General features: G+C 37.1%; 1 protein-coding gene across 5 annotated transcripts in view; it reads right to left on the bottom strand.

Moving 5' to 3' along the window:
• The window catches only part of DCC (DCC netrin 1 receptor), a 1,237,100-nt gene that overhangs the window by 54,145 nt on the left and 1,161,896 nt on the right, over positions 1–21,059 (bottom strand). For all 5 annotated transcript variants that reach the window (XM_021073456.2, XM_021073460.2, XM_021073463.2 and 2 more), the window contains one exon: positions 14,613–14,768. In XM_021073456.2, coding sequence (XP_020929115.2) covers positions 14,613–14,768 — 156 coding nt within the window. The remainder of the gene's footprint in view (positions 1–14,612; positions 14,769–21,059) is intronic.

Genomic DNA, 21,059 nt, shown 5'->3' with positions numbered 1-21,059 from the left:
CAGTGAAGTCAGCAAAGGGCAGAGGAGATAGAAAGAAAATCTGATATTGCTGAAGGGAGCAGAGATTAAAGACACACAAGATCAAGACAAAATATTAAAGATATGCAAAAGTGAAATGTGCCTGCAGAGGGTATTTGTAATAAAACTCAGTTTTCTATATTCGGAAAGGTTAGAGGTGGCTTTGACTCACTGAGAAGGCTTGAGGCTCACCCCCTTCAAAGATGGAGATAGGGAAATATGGGGTTGGCTGAGGACAGGGTATAGCCACATAAAAATCAGAGCCAGAAAACAAGCAAATACTCAATAAAAGATCTCTTCAAATAAGGAAAATGTATCCAAGAAAAAGAGCAAATTGGTTAGAACTTAAAAGAAAAGAGTTCAGTTACAACCTGAGGAGGTGGAGCAAGATGGTGGAGGAGTAAGAGGTCATGCTCACCTTCTCCCACAAACACATCAAAAAAACACATCTACATGTAAAACGACTTGCATAGAACATCAACTGAATGCTGGCAGAACTTAAATCTCCAGAAAGGGCAAGAAACTTTTGACATAACTGGGTAGAACAAAAGAAAAATGAGAGAGGGAGAAAAGGAATCAGAATGGGACTAGCATTCCTGAGAGGTAGCTGTGAAGGAGAAAAGGAACCCACCTTCTGGGAAGCCACCTAAGTGACAGAAAGATCAGCAGAGTTGGAGGGACCTCAGAGTCACAGAAAATTGAAGCAACTGGACTGAGAATAGCAAAGCAGAGTGAGAACCACACAGATCATCTGAACTACTGGCCTAGACACCAGAGACTGAGATGCTTGGGTGGGGGCTTGGCAATGAGACTCAGCTTCAAGAGGTCAATCCCGGGAAGAGGACTGGGGCTGCCTATGTGGAGACAGCCTGAGGGGCTAAGGAGCAGTGCACCATGGGCGGGGGAGTGGTATGCCATGGGTTGGGGAGGAGAACACCATGGTAGAGGGAACCCAGGAAAAGGTCCAGACCTGCAGGAGAGGCAAGGCACCATTGTTGGGGAGGGTGAGAGGAGGAGGGGTGGACTGCCATAGGAAACTGCCTTCACCAGAGTGTACACCTGTGCCTGGGGGCTCTCAGAGGGCTGGCTGGCTCTGGTGCAGGCTACAGGCGGAGAGAATCCTCTTGCTCACTTAGAGGAGACTGGGTGCTTCTTGTGCAGGCTACCAGTAGCCAGGTACCTCTTGTATGGGCTAAGGGCATCATGGGGCTAAGTGTGATGTGGTGCCTCTTGCATGATCTACAAGGGACAGACCCGACATTTGTCTTGGAGGCCAGAGGGAGGCATGGCTTGCCACCACTGGGGGCCTATAAGTGGGCTCCACCTGCGACACCAGTTACCTCAGGAGTTGGCAAAAAAGAAAAAGGGCATTGTAACCAAGCACCACACATTACTGCTCTCACCCCTCTGGGAACACACCTGCCCTGTAGGTGCCATTGCCCAATGCTCTGGGCAGTGCCCAGACTCCTGATCACTGTCCCTTCCCAAGACCCTACAACTAGGACCAGCTGGTATAGCACCTCCTGCATGGGCTAAGCAGGTCAGGGTGCTTCTTGCATGGTCTGCAGGTGGCGGGTGAAAACCATCTCTGACTCCAGAGGTGGGTGTGGCCCACTGCCACCAGGATCTCTGAAAAGAACCACTTGCAGCCCCAACCACCTCAGAGGGCACCACAGAGGAGGACATTGTGACTGAACAACACCTGTTGTTGCTCTTGTTCCCCTAGGAGAACACCTTCCCTGCTGCTACCACTGCTAAATGCTCTGGACAGTGCCCAGATACTTGATCACTGTCCCTTCCCAGGAACCTGCAACTAGGAGCAGCATGTGCAGCACCTCCAGTGGGGGCTAGGCAGGACAAGGTGCTTCTAGCATGGTATACAGGAGATGGGGGCAAATCACTGAAGTTATCTCTGGCTCCAGGGGTGGGAGTGCCCAGCTACCACTAGGGGTTCATCAACAGGCACCACTTGTAGCCCCATTCACCTCAAGGGCACCACAAAGGAGGGCATTGTGACCGAATGCCACCTATTGATGCTCTTGCACTCCTGCGGACACACCTGCCCTGCTGCTGCCAATGCCAAACAGTCTGGGTAGTACCCACATGCCTGATTTCTGTCACTTCCCAGGATCCTACAACTAGGAGTACCCTGTACAGCACCTCCTACGTGGGCTAAGTGAGACAAGTTGCTTCATGCAAGGTCTACAGGTGGCAGGGGCAAACCACCACAGTTATCACTGACTCCAGAGGTGGTCATGGCTCGCTACCACTAGGGGTCCCTGAACAGGCACCACCTGTGGTTCCAATCACCTCAGAGGAGGGCACTTCTATCAAACACCAGCTGTTGTTGCTCTCACTCCCCTGAGAATTCACGCACCCTGCTGCTGCTACTGCCAAATGCTCTAGTCAACTTGAAGATCTGCCTAGAGCTCATTACCACTTCATGGGGCCCTGCAACTAGGAGTAGCCTGTGCCACTTTCCTGCAGGTCCTTGCTGCTATTGAGAGCCCAATGACCAGGCACTAACTACTGGGCATTGCCTCCTTTTCCTTGAAAATACACTGTGCATCCTGGGGATAACAGCCTGCTCATACCCAAGAAAGAAACAGCAAATATTCAAACTCTCACACCAAAAATAAAGAGTAACCCCCTAAAAATTACAAAGGGGTGCTCTTGTATAGCAGTAGCCTTACAAGACTAGTTTGGTTTCCCCAAACTCACAGAAAAAGAAAAACACAAACAAGATGAAGAAACCATTCCCAGTTAAAGGAACAGGAGAATTCACCTAAAGCAGTCAACAATGAAACAGACCTCTGCAGTCTGCCACACATTGAGTTCAAAAGGGAGATAGTGAAAAATACAGAAGGAATTAAGGGTGAATAGCAAGGAATTAAGAGAGGATATGAACAGTAATTCAGATTCCTTTAGAAAGGAACTAGAAAAATGTAAGGAGGAGCCAATAAAAACTAGAAAATTCATTTGCAGAGACACAAACTGAGCTGAAGGCAATAAGAGCATAATGAATAATGCAGAGGTATGATTAGTGACATGGAAGATAGAATAATGGAAATCACCCAATCAGGACAGCAGATGGAAAGCCAAATGAAAAAAACATGAAAGCAATATAAAAGACCTATGGGATAATATAAAGTGGGCCAATCTACACACAATAGGAATTCCAGAAGGAGAAGAAAAAGAAAAGGGGATTGAAAATGTATTGAAGAAATTATGGCTGAAAATTTTCCATATCTAAAGGAAACAAGGAAACTGATACCAAGATATGGGAAGCACAGAGGGCCCCAAACAAGTTGAACTGAAAACAGGCCCACACCAAGAGATATTACAATAAAAATAGCAAAAGTTAAAGATAAATAGAGGATTCTAAAGGCAGAAAGAGACAAGCAAAGCGTTAATTATAAGGGAACCCCCATAAGTCTATCAGATGATTTCTCTACAGAAACACTACAGGCCAGAAGGGAGTGGCAAGATATATTTAAAGTGCTGAAAGGAAGAAAATTGCAACCTAGAATACTATATCCAGCACAATATCATTTAAAATAGAAGGGAAAATAAAGAATTTCTCCAACAAACAAAAGCTTAAAGAGTACAGCAATACTAAACCCATCCTGAAAGAAATACTGAAAGGGCTTCTCTAAATAAAAAAAAAGAAAGAAGAATTAGGATGGAGGAAACCACAATTGGAAAGCAATCACTTAAATAAGCTGGCATACAGATCTAAACATGAAGATGTTAAAAAAAAAAGACAACAAAATGTTACAATGGGGGGAAGGAAAGTAAGAAAATACAGCTTCTTTTTTTTTAATTTTAATGATGTGTTTCAGCCTATATGACTATTAGGCTAAAGCAAGCAGATACAGGAAGGGGTTAACATACTTAAAGAACAGGGCAATCCCAAATCAAAACTGGACATTACACTCACAAAAACTGAAAAGTACTCAAGCATAAAATAACCAAACCAAAACAAAAAGAGAAAATAATAAAATAGAAACAGAATCAACAGGAAAACAGATTTAAATGGCAATAAATATGTATCTATCAATAATCACTTTAAATATCAATGGACTTAATGCTCCAATCAAGAGACACAGAGTGGCGGATTGTACAAAAAAGCAAAAACCTACAATCTGCTGTCTACAAGAGACTCACCTTAGGGCATAGGACACATATAGATTGAAAGTTAGGGGGTGGGAAAAGATATTTCATGCCAATAGACAAGACAGGAAAGCAGGAGATTCAATACTCATATCAGACAAAATATACTTTAAAATGAAGGCCATGAAGAAAGACAAAGAAGGACACTATTTAATGGTCAAAGTATGCATTCAAGAAGAATATATTACAATCAATATATATGCCCCTCATATAGGATCACCCAGATACCTACAGCAAATACTAACAGACATAAAAGGAGAAATTGACGGGAATACAATCATAGTAGGAGAATTTAACACCCCACTCACATCAGTGGACAGATCCTCTAGACAGAAAATCAATAAGGCAACAGAAATCCTAAAGGACACAATAGAAAAGTTAGACTTAATCGATGTTTTCAGGACATTGCATCCAAAAAAATTAGAATACACATTCTTCTCAAGTGCATATGAAACATTCTAAAGGATTGAGCACATTCTGGGGCACAAAGCTCACCTCAACAAATTTAAGAATATAGAAATTATTTCACGTATTTTCTCTGATCACAGTGGCATGAAACCAGAAACCAACCACAGGAAAAGAAATGAGAAAAAACTTACTACAAGGAGACTAAACAACATGCTCCTAAAAAACCAATGGGTCAATGAGGAAATCAAGAAGGAAATTAAAAAATGCCTCAAGACAAATGATGAGGCCACAACCACTCAAAATCTATAGGATGCTGCAAAGGTAGTGCTCAGAGGGAAATTCATAGCAATACAGGCCTTCCTCAAAAAAGAGGAAAAATCTGAAATCAACAACTTAACCCACCACCTAAATGAATTAGAAAAAGAAGAACAAACAAAACCTAAAGTCAGCAGGAAGAAGGAAATCCTAAAGATCAGAGAGGAAATCAATCAAATAGAGATTCAAAAAACAATAGAAAAAAGTCAGTAAAACTAAGAGCTGGTTCTTTGAAAAGGTAAACAAAATTGACAAACCTCTGACTAGACTCACCAAGAAGAGGAGAGAAGAAATCCAAATAAACAAAATAAGAAATGAAAAAGGAGATATCAAAATGGATACTACAGAAATACAAAAAACCATGAGAGAATACTATGAACAATTGTATTTTAACAAATTTGACAACCTAGAAGAAATGGACAACTTTGTAGAGACTTACAGCCTACCAAAACTGAATCAAGAAGATATAGATCAACTGAACAAACTGATCACTAAAAATGAAATTAAATATGTAATAAAAACACTCCCTACAAATAAAAGTCCAGGACTAGATGGCTTCATGGGTGAATTCTATCAAACATACAAAGAAGAAGTTATACCCATTCTCCTTAAAATTATCCAAAAGTTTGAATAAGAAGGAACACTCCCACAGACATTCTATGACACCACCATGACTCTAATTCCAAAACCAGACAAAAATACCACCAAAAAAGAAAACTATAGGCCAATATCTTAGATGAATATAGACTCAAAAATTCTCAGTAAAATTTTAGCCAACCCAATCCAACAACATATATAGAAGATCATACTCCATGACCAGGTGGGATTCATCCCAGGCACACAAGGATGATTCAACATATGGAAATCAATCAACATCATACACCACGTTAACAAAAGAAAAGTCAAAAACCACACGATCATATCAATAGGTGCAGAAAAAGCATTTGACAAAGTCCAATATCCATTCATGATCAAAACTCTTACCAAAGTGGGTATAGAGGGAACATACCTTAACATAATCAAAGCCATTTATGACAAATCCACAGCAAATATAATACTGGAGAAAAACTGAAAGCCTTTCCAATAAAATCTGGAACAAGACAAGGATGCCCACTCTCACCACTTTTATTCAATATAGTATTGGAAGTCCTAGTGACAGTAATCAGACAAACAAAAGAAATAAAAGGCATCCACATAGGAAGAGAAGAGGTAAAACTGTCACTGTATGCAGATGACATGATATTTTATATAGAAAACCCTAAGTATTCAACCCAAAAACTACTCAAAGTGATGAACAAATTCAGCAAAGTAGCAGGATATAAGATTAACATTCAGAAATCAGTCACGTTTCTGTATACAATGAAATATTAGAAAAGGAATACAGAAATACTATAGCTTTTAAAATTGCACCCACAAAAAATCCAATACCTTAGAATAAACCTTACCAAGGAAGTGCCACGCTCATGGGTTGGAAAAATTACTATTGTAAAAATGGCCATACTACCCAAATCAATCTACAGATTCAATGCAATCCCTATAAAATTATCCATGACATTTTTCATAGAACTATGACAAACAATCCAAAAATTTATATGGAACCACAAAAGACCCACAATTGCCAAAGCAATTCTGAGGAATGAAAACCAAGCAGGAGGCATACCTCTCCCAGACTTCAGGCAATATTACAAAGTCACAGTCATCAAGACAGTATGGTACTGGTACCAAAACAGACATACATACCAATGGAACAGAAGAGAGAATCCTGAAATAAACTTAGACACATATGGTCAATTAATCTTTGACAAAGGAGGCAAGAATATAACATGGGAAAAAGATAGTCTTTTCAGCAAGTATTTCTGGGAAACCTGGACAGCTGCATGTAAATCAGTGAAACTGGAAAACACCCTCACACCATACACAAAAATGAACTCAAAATAGCTTAAAGACTTAAATAAAATACAAGACACCATCAAACTCCTGGAAGAGAACATAGACAAAACATTCTCTGACATCAACCTTACAAATATTTTCTCAGGTCAGTCTCCCAAAGCAACAGAAATAAAAACAAAAATAAACCAAGGGGACCTAATCAAACTGACAAGCTTTTGCACATCAAAGGAAACCAAAAAGAAAACCAAAAAGACAACTTAAACAGCATGGGAGAAAAATAGTTTCAAATGATGCAACTGACAAGGGCTTAATCACTAAAATATACAAACAACTTACACAACTCAACAGCAAAAAAGCCCACAACCCAATGGAAAAATGGGCAAAAGACCTGAATTAGACATTTCCCCAAGGAAGATATACAGATGACCAACAAGCACATGAAAAAATGCTCAACATCCCTGATTATCAGAGAAATGCAAATCAAAACTACCACAAGATACCACCTCACACCAGTCATAACAGCCATCATTAATAAGTCCACAAATAACAAGTGCTGGAGGGGGTGTGGAGAAAAGGGAACCATCCTGCACTGTTGGTGGGAATGTAAGCTGGTATACCACTATGGAGAACAGTATGGAGGTACCTTAGAAAATTATACATAGAAGTACCACATGACCCAGCAACCCTACTCTTGGGCATATATCCAGACAAAACTTTCCTTAAAAAAGACACATGCACCTGCATGTTCATTGCAGTACCATTCACAATAGCCAAGACATGGAAACAACCTAAATGTCCCTCAACAGATGAGTGGATTAGGAAGAAGTGGTATATATACACAATGGAATACTAATCAGCCATCAAAAAGAACAACGTAATGCCATTTGCAGCAACATGGATGGAACTAGAGACTCTCATCCTGAGTGAAGTAAGTCAGAAAGAGAAAGACAAATACCATATGATATCACTTATATCTGGAATCTAATATACAGCACAAATGAACCTTTCCATAGAAAAGAAAATCTTGGACTTGGAGGACAGACTTGTGGTTGCCAAGGGGGAGGGGAGGGAGTGGGGTGGATTGGGAGTTTGGGGTTAATAGATGCAAACTATTGTCTTTGGAATGGGTAAGCAATGGGATCCTGCTGTGTAGCACTGGGAACTATGTCTAGTCACTTATGATGGATCATGACAATTTGAGAAAAAAGAATGTATACATCTACGTGTAACTGGGTCACCATGCTGTACAGCAGAAAATTGACAGAACACTGTAAATCATATATAATGGAAAAAATAAAAATCATTATATGAAGTAAAAAAAAATTCAAAAAAAACCCCCAAAATAAAAAAAGGAATAGTTTGAAGAGAAGTACCTTATCCCTAAGTTAGGAAGTGCTATGGAAGATGGAGGGAAGGAGTTTCTGTGTGGTTTAGCAGGTTAAGGACCCAACATTGTTTCTGTGAGGTTGCAGGTTTGATATTAGGGTCTGGAGATGCCCCAATGCAGGGCACAATTGCAGCTGGGAGTCTACCCCTGGTCTACCCATATGCTACAGGTGTGGCCATAAAAAGAATGAAAAAAGATGGAAGGGAAAAGCGCACCATACACAATCTCAAAGTTACAGTGTGTGGCTGCAAGAAAGACATTAAAGCATATCTTAGGTGATGTCAGTTCTCAGATAAAGGCAAAAGGGCAAGGGGGCTTCAGGTAGATGTCATAAGGAGCTAAACTGTTTGTAGGAACATAAAGGGAACATGTGCGTACTTGTGGTCAATCAAGGTTATCTAATTAGGTGGTTCAGAATATAGTCTGACAGACAAAGAAAATTATCCAGATTTTACACTGGACTCATATTTCATCAAAAGAAACAAATGACCAATGGTCAATTGTTCAAATAAAAATACAGAATCTCTCCACTCTAAATTGGAGAGAAGCAGCTATAGTAACCTACATTTGGGTCCCTCTTTATTACCAATGGGCTGTTTTTTTATTAAAGGGTCCATAGCATCACTTTAAAAATTTCTCTCCAGGAAAAGAAATTTCACAATGTTCTTCAGAAATCTGCCTTAAGTAATTCTCTCTATTGAAGACGGATTATGGTAAATCCATATCATATGTTGGAAACTGCTTTTGTTATTATAGAAAAAAATATTTTGGGATGCCTCTCTTTATTCCTTCCTTCATTTTTACCTTTTCTCTTTGTTCTACATTTTGGAAGTGAAAGAGATCTATGACAAAAACTACATGGTGATGATAGGTTTAATAAAATGTGCTTTTTTTTTTTTTGTCTTCTGAACCTTAGTTTCTTAAAAAACCTCAGGCTTCACATAAATTCTGAAGTCTTCAGTGAATTTTAGGAAGGTACTCTCATTGCTACTCCCTTTAGCATCTTTGAAAAAAAATTAAAATGCTCTGCAAGCCAGTCGTCCATCCCCAGCTTTTCAGCTGGCCACCATGATTCCCACTGGGAATCGCGCAATGTGGTCCTTGACTTTGAAGGAAGTAATGACAGCTTGATACCAATGGACCAGCTCTTTAGCAAAATCAATCTTTAGTACCACATAATGAAAAGGAAAGTAAATGATCTGATGGGCTAGGTGGGGTCGGGAGGGCCCAGCCTCAAGACTGAATGTGTCAATAATGCACATAGGACTGTTTTTGTTTTGTTCAAAATGTTGTTTTTGTAATACCCTGTACGATGGATAAGATACAGGTTTTCCACAGACAATTCATAATTCTTATATTTTACATAGAACAAAAAAATAATGCTTTTTAGAACTGGCTGACATTTAAAGCAGTGAAAAATTCTTAAACACAATAGCAGTGGCTCCACTGGAGAAAAGCTCTCATTTCAGATGAGCCCATTTGGCCAGCTCAGGCACTGCTTCAGGACACCTATGTGAAACAAACTGGCTCTGTGACATGACATTTAGCTGTGCTAAGAGCTTGGAAAGCAAAGAAAGCCTCTGCTCGCCCACAGAGTGCAGCCTCCCTGCAATTCAGAGACTAAAGTGAGAATCAAATATGGACTGGCAAGGCACTAGTTTTCAAGTGATGAAATGGTAGGAGTTCATTGTACCAATAGCATGTAATCACACAGCAGAGACAAATCTCAAGGCACTTTATAATAATTAATGTCAACACATAAATAATTGCTATAGAATAACTGGCAAAAATATTGCAAAAATGGAAATGAGGATTTTTCTTCTATCTGAAATTGCAATATTTGAAAGAAATATAACACACCGATAACTCTAAGCAAAGACACTTCAAAACACGAACACTTCTAGGAACCAAATACTCAGTAATTTCAGAAGAATAGCATCAGGCAATATTCCAGAGTCATTCCAATTCCTCAGAGCCTGGATTTTTAAGAAGACCCTAGAGAAAAATTCACAAATTCCACTGTGCTGTCTTTACTTAAGGCAAGTCCCATTGGTTAATTGATTTCCAATTTGGGTGAGAGCTGGGGCAGAAAAATATCATGGATAAAGTTGACCAGCATTCCCATTAAGACAACACCAACATTGAAAGCAAGAGTGGAAAGAAACTATCTACCCTTCTCTAGTATCTGTTTCCAAGATGAGAAAACAGGGGCACCTATTTTATAGTGATTTGTAGAAATGAGACCTGGAGAAGATTATGTGAATTTTTCAAAATACAGCACTGCTCCTTGTTACCCAAAGCCCAGTTCATTTGCCTGTGGAGGCTAAGAGCAGAACTGCAGGAAGAGAATGGATTTGTCCATTAAGACTGCATAAATCTTTATCTGTGGATCACCAAACATGAGTAATACAAATGTACTGTATCCTCTATCATTCCTTTTCTTAGGCTGGGGAGAAATTCAGTTGTATTTGTGACTTCAGACAGCAGTAGTCTTTGGGAGCAGAGTTTTATTAACTTATCTCTTGTGAACTCAAAGGTCTTTCTGATAACTTTGGAGGAAGGAGAGTTTCCCACTTTACACAGTCAAATGTTTCTTTTCCTAGGTGTGCCTTTCACTGTTTTTCAAGGTGACTAATAAGACATCTCCAGCCAGAGACATGAAATGCTTTCTGTTTGAGAGAGAACAGGGATGTTTAGTGTTCTCCAAGGCATTTAAAAACCAATACTGAACGGCTGGAAGTTAACTGTTTCTGACAGTGATTTAGAGAACATTTGCTTTTCTAGAAAAGAGGGTGCTTATTTTATTTTTTCTTTTCTAAGAAGTTGCTTGGAAACACATATTTGTTCCTATCCTTTTTGCATTGCCCATAGCTTAGGTCAAAAAATACGTGAAGAATGACTGAATATATATTTTAAAAATCTATGAAATCTTGACCAGGAGTAGAATGTCTATGCCTTTTGATTTCAGATGAGGTTCAAAAATTATTAAACTAAGCCTTCTGTTAAGAATCATTTATTTGATAACTTTACATAATAGTTACATTACTGATTTTATATTTGTACTATATATTATATAATAGTTATATAATTAAATTTATTTAATAATTCTTACTTTTAAATAAACAAAATAAAAAATCTACTGAGGAGACCAAATTTCCTCCCTCCCTCCTTCATTTCTTCCAGAGACCTTATTTTTTAGAGTAGTTTCTAGGTTCACAACAAAACTGGTGAAAGGCACAGCGATTTCCCATGTCCCTCACATATGCAAAATCTTATACCACTATCAAAATCTCCACTATCAAAATCCTGCACCAGAGTGGTATATGGACTAACCACAGATACAAAGACATCTGTGGTCCTTAACCCTGGATGAGAACAAAATGTATACTAGCTTATTTACTGTTTTCTTTTTCATTGAAATTTAACTTTTGGAATCATTGTCCCTGTGATTTAATGAGACAGTTTTGCATACTGCATCAAATAAAAAGAGAAAGTTAAGAGTAAATGGGATATTGGATTTTCAGAAGGAGATGATGCCTTTAAAAAGGAAGAGAAATGACAGGAACACTTATAATAGTTAATTTCCTTTTTAAAAAGCGGTGAACTTTGGCTTGTCTTAGTCTTGCTGTAATGAACAAATGAAGACTATTGTTACACTCCCTTTTAAAGTTAGCGGATATAAATGAAATTTAAAAAAGTCATAAACAGTAAACCAATGAGATGAAAACTAAGATAAAACTATAAACCTCTCTTTTCTATTAGGGAGAGTTCGTTTCAGAAATTAAAAAAGGGAAGTTCTCATTTTGGCTCAGTGGGTTAAGAACATGACATAGTGTTCGTGATGATGTGGGTTTGATCCCTGGCCTTGCTCAGTGGGTTAAGGATCTGGTGATGCCACTAGCTATGGTGGCATAGGTCATAGATGTGACTCAGATCTTGAATTTCTGTTGTTGTGGCCTAGGCTGCAGCTGCAGCTCTGATTCAGCCCCTGGCCTGGGAACTTTCATACATTGCAGTTGGACTGAAAGGAAAAAAAGAAAGAAAAAGAAAAAAAGAAGTCAAAGAAGGGACTTGTGTGTTATGAATTCTTTGACTAGAATCATGTTCCTAGTTTTCTTAGGATTGTGAAACTATGGATTGTTCATCTTCTTACATCTTTCCCATTTAATTACCTTCAATATGGTTTGGGGATTTTTCTCTTCAAGTTTTTGCACACAACTCTATTCTGTACACATGATGTGTAGTGAGAAGAGGGAAAATAAATCTAATTCTCTCTTGGCAGGTTTTTGATGCCTTTTAATTCTAACCTTGCTACATCTACACGATTTATGACTTCTTAGAGTTGTCCCTGTTGGGTTGGAAAAAATATAGCTACCTCACAAATATATTTTATTGCTGTTACCATCTTATCTATTACAAAATATCCTATCTCACAGGGGCTGCTGAGTCATCTGTTTTTAACTAAGAGAAGAATGCCAGAAAATCGATTTTAAAATGCTGTGCTTGAAAAAAAAAAAAAAGTCAAATGACATAGGGAAAATCATCATGGTGTGTATAATAGCTCAAGAGTCTCTCTTGATTCCTACCTTTCTTAAACAAATTAAACACTACTCTCAGGATACAAAATCAATATACATAGATCAGTTGCATTTCTAAATGCTAACAACAAACTATCAGAAGGAGAGATTAAGAAAACAATCTCATTTACAATAACATCAGAAAAACAAGATACTTGGCAAGAAATTTAACCAAGGAGGTGAAAGAGCTATATACACTGAAAACTACAAGACTTTGATGAAAGAAATTGAACAAGCAACACAAAAATGGAAAGATAGCCTGTGTTTATGGATTGGAAGAATTAATATTGTTAAAATTACCTCCAAAGCCATTTATACATTAAATGCAATCCCTACTGTAACTGCAAAGTCATTTTTATAGAAATAGAAAAAAAATCCTAAAATTTGTATGGAACTCTAAATAGCCAAAAGCAATCTTTTTTGTTTCTTTTTTCTTTTTTTTTTAAATCTTTTTATGGCTACACCTCTGGCATATAGAGATTCCCAGGCCTGGTGTCCAATTGGAGCTGTAGCCGCTGGTTGACACCACAGCCACAGCAACATGGGATCTGGGCCATGTCTGTGACCTACACCACAGCTCATGGCACATAGCAACACTGGATCCTTAACCCACTGAGCGAGGCCGGGGATCGAACTTGCCTCCTCATAGATGCTAGTCAGATTCTTTTTCTATTAAGCCATGACAGGAACTCCGCCAAAGGCAATCTTAAGAACAAAGCTGGAGGCATCATAGTTCTTTATTTCAAGCTATACTATAAAGCCATAGTAATCAAAACACTATAGTATTGGCATGAAAACAGACACACAGAACAGAACTGAGAACCCAAATATATATTTTTACATAGCATTGTTCAGCCATGAAAGAGAAGAACACCCAGCCATTTGTGACAATGTGGATAGATCTTGAGGAAACTATGCTAAATGAAATGTCAGACAAAGGTGAATACCATATGATACCACTTATATGTGGAATCTAAAAAAGCCAAACTCATAGAAACAGAGACTAGAATGATGCTCACCAGGGGCTGGGGGACGAGAGAAAAAGGGGTATATTGGTCAGAACGCAAACATCCAGTTATAAGGTGAATAAGTTCTGGGGAATCTAACATGCAGCATAGTGATTATAGTCAGTGATATATTATGTTATACACTTGAAAGTTGCTAAGAGAGTATCTCTTAAAAGTTTTTATTACAGAAAAGAAAGAAATGCTTATTATGTGACCTGATGGAGGTGTTGGCTAAGGTTATGGTGGTAATCAATTTGCAATATGTAAGTGTGTCAAATTAGCACATTATACACCTTTAATTTATAAAATGTTAAATGTCAATTATATCTCATTAAAGCTGTAAAAATAAATAAATAAAAACAGATGAAATACTACTCTGGAAATATTTTATTTCCACTATTTCCTAAAGATGAAAAGGTAATGCTGAAATGATTTAACTAAAGAGAGCTAAAGCTTTCATCCAGATATTGGTTCATCAGGAAAATCAATGTCTTTAATTATAACCAACAGACAAATAAGAACATGTTGGAGGACAGTCACTTGCTTATTAACGTCCCAATTTCAAGCACCTATCATGTCATTGTTTCACTGATCCAATTAACCTTTCTTTCCCCACAACTCCCCATGTTGTCAGTGCAGTGGATTGTGAAAAGACTCCTAGAAAATCAGTCCAAAGTCATATAAACTGATCCATACTAGAAAAGAAAATTCTAGTAGCCAGGCCATAGGTAAATCCATCTTTCCAAAAGATAAGAACATTTAAATGAATTTGACAAGACAACCCTGGTATTACTCATCTGCTCTTAGTAAAAAGAAAGGAAAATCCAATATACTGACCTTTTCCTGTTCCAAATCCTCGGTCCACTGACAGTGTTGGGAATGGTACCGGGCGAAGGGTGAACTGTGGGTGGGGGTACCCACACGTGGGCGATGGAAGGATTCCTGGGTACTGAGCACTTTCTAGGGTTGGCACAGGGATGGCACTCACAACAGCTGCAAAACAAAGATGTAATCATTATTGTTTCAATCCTGTGTGTCCACTTAACAAGGAAAAAGGAAATGGCTAAATGTTCACATCTTCAAATCCATGTACACCCCTCCTAGTATCATGTAGGTTCCTTGACTTACCTCTCTTTCCAGAAAGCCCCTTTCTTACTTACAGAGGAGACAATTGACTCTTCAATAATCTTACTAGGGAGCAGTACTCTGAGGTTTAAAACTTTCCTGATTTCAAAGAAATGATTAATCAGCCACATAAAGCCATCTTAAGGCTTCCTGGTTTTTATTTAGCTGTTTAGTTTAGTTTTGTTTTTGTCTTATTCTTTCTCTCAGGAGGAACAATAACACTAGAAATACTGGGTTGTTCAGAAACTGAATATATTGCATAGAGTAGGCTAAGGAAATGGGAATTTTGTACTATTTTTTGTGAAAGGATACAATGCTTTAGAGATCTACAGTCTGGAGAGAGAATATCATTTTATATTGTAATTAATCATACTAAGGATTTATATTTAAATAGAAGGAAAACACTTTCAAACAGTGAAAACAGTACAAGTTAGTGACACATGAATTTAAATGCAACTGAATGTTTTCTGGAAATACTGAACATGTTTTAAGTTAAAGTGGCTTAAGCCTATGGATTATCTCTTATATAATATTTTCTAGGTTTAGTAAGCACTGTTTCATCCCCATTTTTCAAATACCTATTCAATTATATCATATCATGACACATTTACTCTAGCTGTAGTCAATCTTCATCTTAGAAAATATTTAGTATTCCCTACCTCTTATTAACAAAAATTAAATTAAAGTTAGCTACCAGAATGACCAATTTCAACTGTATATTCTGGTCTATAAACTTAATGAAGTTATTTCTATTATATACATAATTTTTACTTAATCACACCCTAATGCCAGTTGCTGGAGTTCAACATGCACAGCAGTGTATATTTATCGAAGGAAAAATCTTTCTTTTTTAAAATCACATTCCACTCACATAAGTGATTCATCATCAAGATACAGATTATATTGCACTATTGTAAATCAGGAACAGATTTAAAAAATACTTTTAACTTAAAATTGCAGATTAATTACATTAAATATATAACACTTTAAAAGAACCGCTTCAAGTAAACTTGCTCTTTAAATTGCATTCAAGAATTTAATTTTCACTCTATTTATAATACTCCTTGAAGTGTATATTAACATGTTTTCTTTGAAATGAAAATGAAATCAGGTTTTTTTCAGATAAAAACTTTTTTTTATTGACTGGTTTGAAAATGAGGATTAATTCTTCTTTTAAGCAGGTTAAGTAATGGGTGTTTTACCTGAATCAAATATAAATATATATTAATCATTTAATAGGATAAAACATTTTTTCAAAATATTATGTTAGTAAAGATATATGTTATTTCAGTGTTTCCAATCCTTTTTCACTGTATTATATTACACAAAGTACCTCGAAGTGAAAAAAAATGCAGATGTATTTTCTTTTTTCTTTTTTTTTTTTTTTTTTGTCTTTTTGCCATTTCTAGGGCCGCTCCTGGGGCATATGGAGGTTCCCAGGCTAGGGGTCGAATCAGAACTGGAGCCACTGGCCTACACCACAGCCACAGCAATGTGGGATCTGAGCCGCATCTGCAACCTACACCACAGCTCACGGCAATGCTGGATCCTTAACCCACTGAGCTTGGCCAGGGATCGAACCCACAACCTCATGGTTCCTAGTCAGATTCGTTAACCACTGAGCCATGACAGGAACTCCGCAGATGTATTTTCTAATTACTTTTATAAGACTTGGTAAAGCTTTTCAGTTGTATCGCCTAGAAAATTAAAAAGTAAACAACTTGAATGAGTAAAAATACTTTTGAAAGTTAAGAAGTTTCTAAAACTTTTACTTCCAGAAAAACTGAAGGAGGGCATTATCTAGGTGTTAATTGAAATATTATTAAAAATAGCTTTGTATGTGTATTCACTGAATGATTACATATTTCACAGATATTATAATATTTTAAATTAAATACTAAATTTAAAATGTGTGCAGTGATACAGAATTTTTCTAAGTTATCTTTGGGAGGTCTTGACACTATATTATATACAGTACTGCAAATAAAGATGCTTTATAATCAATAAAGTATTTTAAAAATAGTAAATTGTGGCTATACAAACACATGAACAGACTCTAGATAAAGGAAAATAAGGAAACTTTTTAAAAGAATCAGAAATTCATGGAAGTTCCTGTTGCGGCTCAGCAGTAATAAGCCCAACTAGTATCCACGAGGATAAGAGTTTGATCCCTGGCCTCACTCAGTGGGTTAAGGATCTGGCATTGCCGTGAGCTGCGGTGTAGGTTGCAGACGTGGCTCAGATCCCATGTTGCTGGTTGCTGTGGCTGTGGCTGGCAGCTGTAGCTCTGATTTGACCCCTAGCCCAGGAACTTCCATATGCCACAGGGGCAGCCCTAAAAAACAAAAGCAAAAAAAAAAAAAGAGTAAAAAATTTAAGTCAGGTTTCAACCAAAATAATGATAAAATCCTTTTAAAAAGGTTTTAATTTTGTAGTTTTTATGTCTGTCACATTACAGTGCAGGAGGCAGCAGATTCTTCATATTTTTCAAGTGAGTTAATAAAGTAGATTTTATAGAATATTTAGAAATCTGTCATTTTAACCCACTGAAGAATTTTAAAGTAGTTTGATGTATTGTTTAGTCTCCCGATGTGTTATTTAGTCTCCCGATGTGTATAGTTAAACAGTAGTAATAATAATACGTATAGTTACCATGTTAGATAGTAGTAATAATAATAATAACAAAAATAAGAGATGTGAATACATTTGTAATGAGTCATACAATACCATAAAGTCTGTGTTTATACAACTCAAAATCCCAGTCTGTGAAACAATAAATCCAGTGATCTTACTGATCAAAATGAGATCATGACGTAGTCATTAGGATTGATTGCCAAATTGCAAAAACTTTCCTGTGTTGAAAATTTTCACTCATGAATAAATGTGCCAATGGTATCTCCCTTAGATATGGAAGGCACCCACTTTACAAATTCTGCACCTTTTAAGTCAGTATTATTATTTGAATTTAACCAATATTTTATAACACATTTAGCAAAAGAATGTCACAAATATCTTCTGATCAGAGCTGAATACATTTGAATAGAGGAACACAAAACAATTTGGCAAGCCACAGATTCTATATAAGTTAGAGAGCTGAGAAAAACCAAGAGACTAAATTCCTATTCCAGTCCCAAGCCTTTCATTACTGAAGAAAAGGAATTTTACTTTCTATGAGTTTTGCCTCTTGACTACTGACCTGGGGACAAAAGGTTTGCAAATAATAAAAGTCCTTTAAAAATAATAAATTTGTTGTACATGTCTGTATCTCAAAAATTCTCAATGTTCTATTCCCTGCCATGAACTAGAATAGTTAGTATTCCAAAGTTTTGCTTTTGATACAGGATTCATTCCTAAAAGGGTACAGACATCTATACTTAGAAAACTGTTGTTACAAAACTAATCATTCTGAAATAAGTTGGGCCTAACACCGTGTACTGAATTGCATTATGGTATTTTTTCCCCTAGATGTCAGTTTTGAAAGCCAGAAAACATACATGCACCACACACACACACACACACACACACACACACACACACACACACCCTACACCCACAACCTCATACTACAATTCAAAGCATTCACTGTACTGCTAAGTTTATGTAAAACAGCTCAGAGAGCAATATCATCAAGTATTTTCAATAAATCTCTGCTTTGTGGCCAAATATGACAAGAAGTCTGTTTTGATACAGCTTGCTGACAATTGAATTTATATCTCAGACTGATGCACAAAGATTTTTCAAGTAGAGATTCCCTCACCAAATTACCTAGATCCCTGAATAGGGCATGTTGATATTCAAAAACTTTTATAACATTTTCAAAAATGTTAGCACTAAATGCTAAAGTAGAGATTATTTTTAAAGCTACAGCTTTAAGAAATAAAGCTCTCTGTAGCTGTTTCTTTTTCCTTTTCCTTTTTTTTAAAGTGTTACTGAGGTAGAGTTGATTTACAAGGTTGTGATAATTTCTGCTGTATGACAAAGTGATTCAGTTATACATTTACACACATCCATTCTCTTTCAGATTCTTTCCCACATAGAAAAATCACAGAATATTGGGTAGTGTGGGTAGGGTTCTCTGTGCCATACAATAGGTCCCCATTGGCCAATCATTCTGTATACCTCAGTATGCATATGCCAATCCCATATTTCCTAACATGATGCTTGACAGCATTGAGAGATTTGTTGAGGAGAGGTAGACAAATAGAAAAGACAGTATTTTCAAGGAAAAGAGTTTAAATGAAATGAGTTCTAATTCTGCCTTTCTTTCCCATCTCTTTTTTAAATTGAATTATAGCTGATTTACTGTGTTGTGCTAGTTTCAGGTGTATAGCAAAGTGATTCAGATATATGTGTATACATATATTGCTTTAAAATATATAATTATATATATAACATATATATGATTCTTTTAGGTTAACAAAAATATTGAGTATACTTATTAAAAATATTGAGTATTTTTGCTATAAGTAGGTTGTTGTTTACCATCTCTTTTCTGCAATGGCCTATATATAACCTGGACTATGTGGAAATTCTATGTCCATTGCCCTTGATGAATATTCCTATTTCCTTCACATTTCCAGGTGTCCTTTCACAATCAATTGTGACTAAATGGCATTCATAAGTATCCACAACCTCCACCAAACCCCTCCTTTAGGAAAATAGTGAACATTCACAAATGTATTTTGCAGTTATTCTTAGTATAGCAGTAAAGAGCCCAAACAGTGGGGTCAAACTTCCTGGGTTAATTTTCTAGTTCTGCTACGTGGTGGAAAATAAGTGTTGTAGTCAGTATCTAAGATGCTATCCACTGATTCACATCCTTGTGGAGTTCCCTGCTTCATTTCACCAGAGTTGGTCTAGTGATCAATAGAACACAACAAAAGTAATGGTATGCCTCAAAATTAGGTTAAATGAGATCTCCTCCCCCCCATGTGTGTGTGTGTGTGTGTGTGTGTGTGTGTCTTTCTCTCTCCTGATTGCTCATTCTGGAGGAATCCAGAAGTCCCAGGAATCATGTCTTGAGGTCCCTAAGACAGACCTCCTGGATAAATCACTCCTGTATCCCTAAACCTCAGAAGATGCTGCAAAAATAAACTGCTGTTTTATGATGCTGACATTGTGAGGGTAATTTGCTATGAGTAGCAGATACTACACATTCACTTGAGAGGATATATAAACTCTCTATTTCTGGATTTTCTCATCTGTAAAGTGGAAATGATCACAGTACCAACTTACGGTATGATTCTGAGGATTAAAGAGATCATCCACAAAGAAATGCAGCAGGGTTGGGTGGTCAGGACTCAGCACTGTATAAATGTTGGTTATTTATATTAATCTGCTGTGCTCTGACAGATCTGCCCCAAGACTGAGCTGAATACCATTCAATAGGAAATATTGTTTAAAATGACTTCCTTATATGTCTATGACTTTGATTATGGTGAGAGTTTCATGGGTATATGCATATGTCTAAACTTAGTAGATTGTATACCTTAGGATACACATAGTTATATACATATATATACACATATCAATTATATCTCAACCATACTTTTAAAAATAAGCAAAAATTTAAAAATATGATCACTTAAAATATAAGCCAAAAATTTCCAAAGATACTGAAAATTACCGTCATTAAAATGTAACTAGTACTATGAAAATGTCATCTTACATCTGAAAGAGGAGTGTGATATATTCAGATAGAGGCAACTAAATAGTTTTTAACTCAAATTTGGACCTCAAGGAATTATGGTGACTTTAAGATTTATGACATGAGAAAGAAAAATTATTTCTCTAGAGAAGGATAATAACAGGAATTATGATTATAAAACCAAGTGTGGGTTCCAATTTTGATTCTATCATTTATTAGCTAAGGGAAGGCCCTTAGTTTATCTAAGGTTACATGGCCCATTTTTTTTCATGTGGTTTTTTTACACACTTTATAAGATGAGGTGGGCAGTGGAGGTGACTGGACAGGTGACTGCCTCGGGAAAGCTGTGAAAATGTCCTAAGAGCAAATGGCGTTCACTGTGCATTTCATTGGAAAAATCTCTAAGATGTTAGGAATTAAGGAAGAACTGGGTGACATATATTTGAAAAAGTGAGGACGTATCTAGGTCCATCCATGTTGCTGCAAATGGCAATATTTCACTCCTTTTTTAT

The sequence above is a fragment of the Sus scrofa genome, chromosome 1, assembly GCF_054392235.1.
Source record: "Sus scrofa isolate SSC_HxYL_T2T_F1_AM1 chromosome 1, Sscrofa_HxYL_maternal_Yorkshire_Landrace_v2.0, whole genome shotgun sequence".
In the NCBI taxonomy this organism is placed as follows: Eukaryota; Metazoa; Chordata; class Mammalia; order Artiodactyla; family Suidae; genus Sus; species Sus scrofa.
The sequence above is the reverse complement of the archived record's forward strand: the minus strand, read 5'-3'. Positions and strand labels throughout refer to the sequence as shown.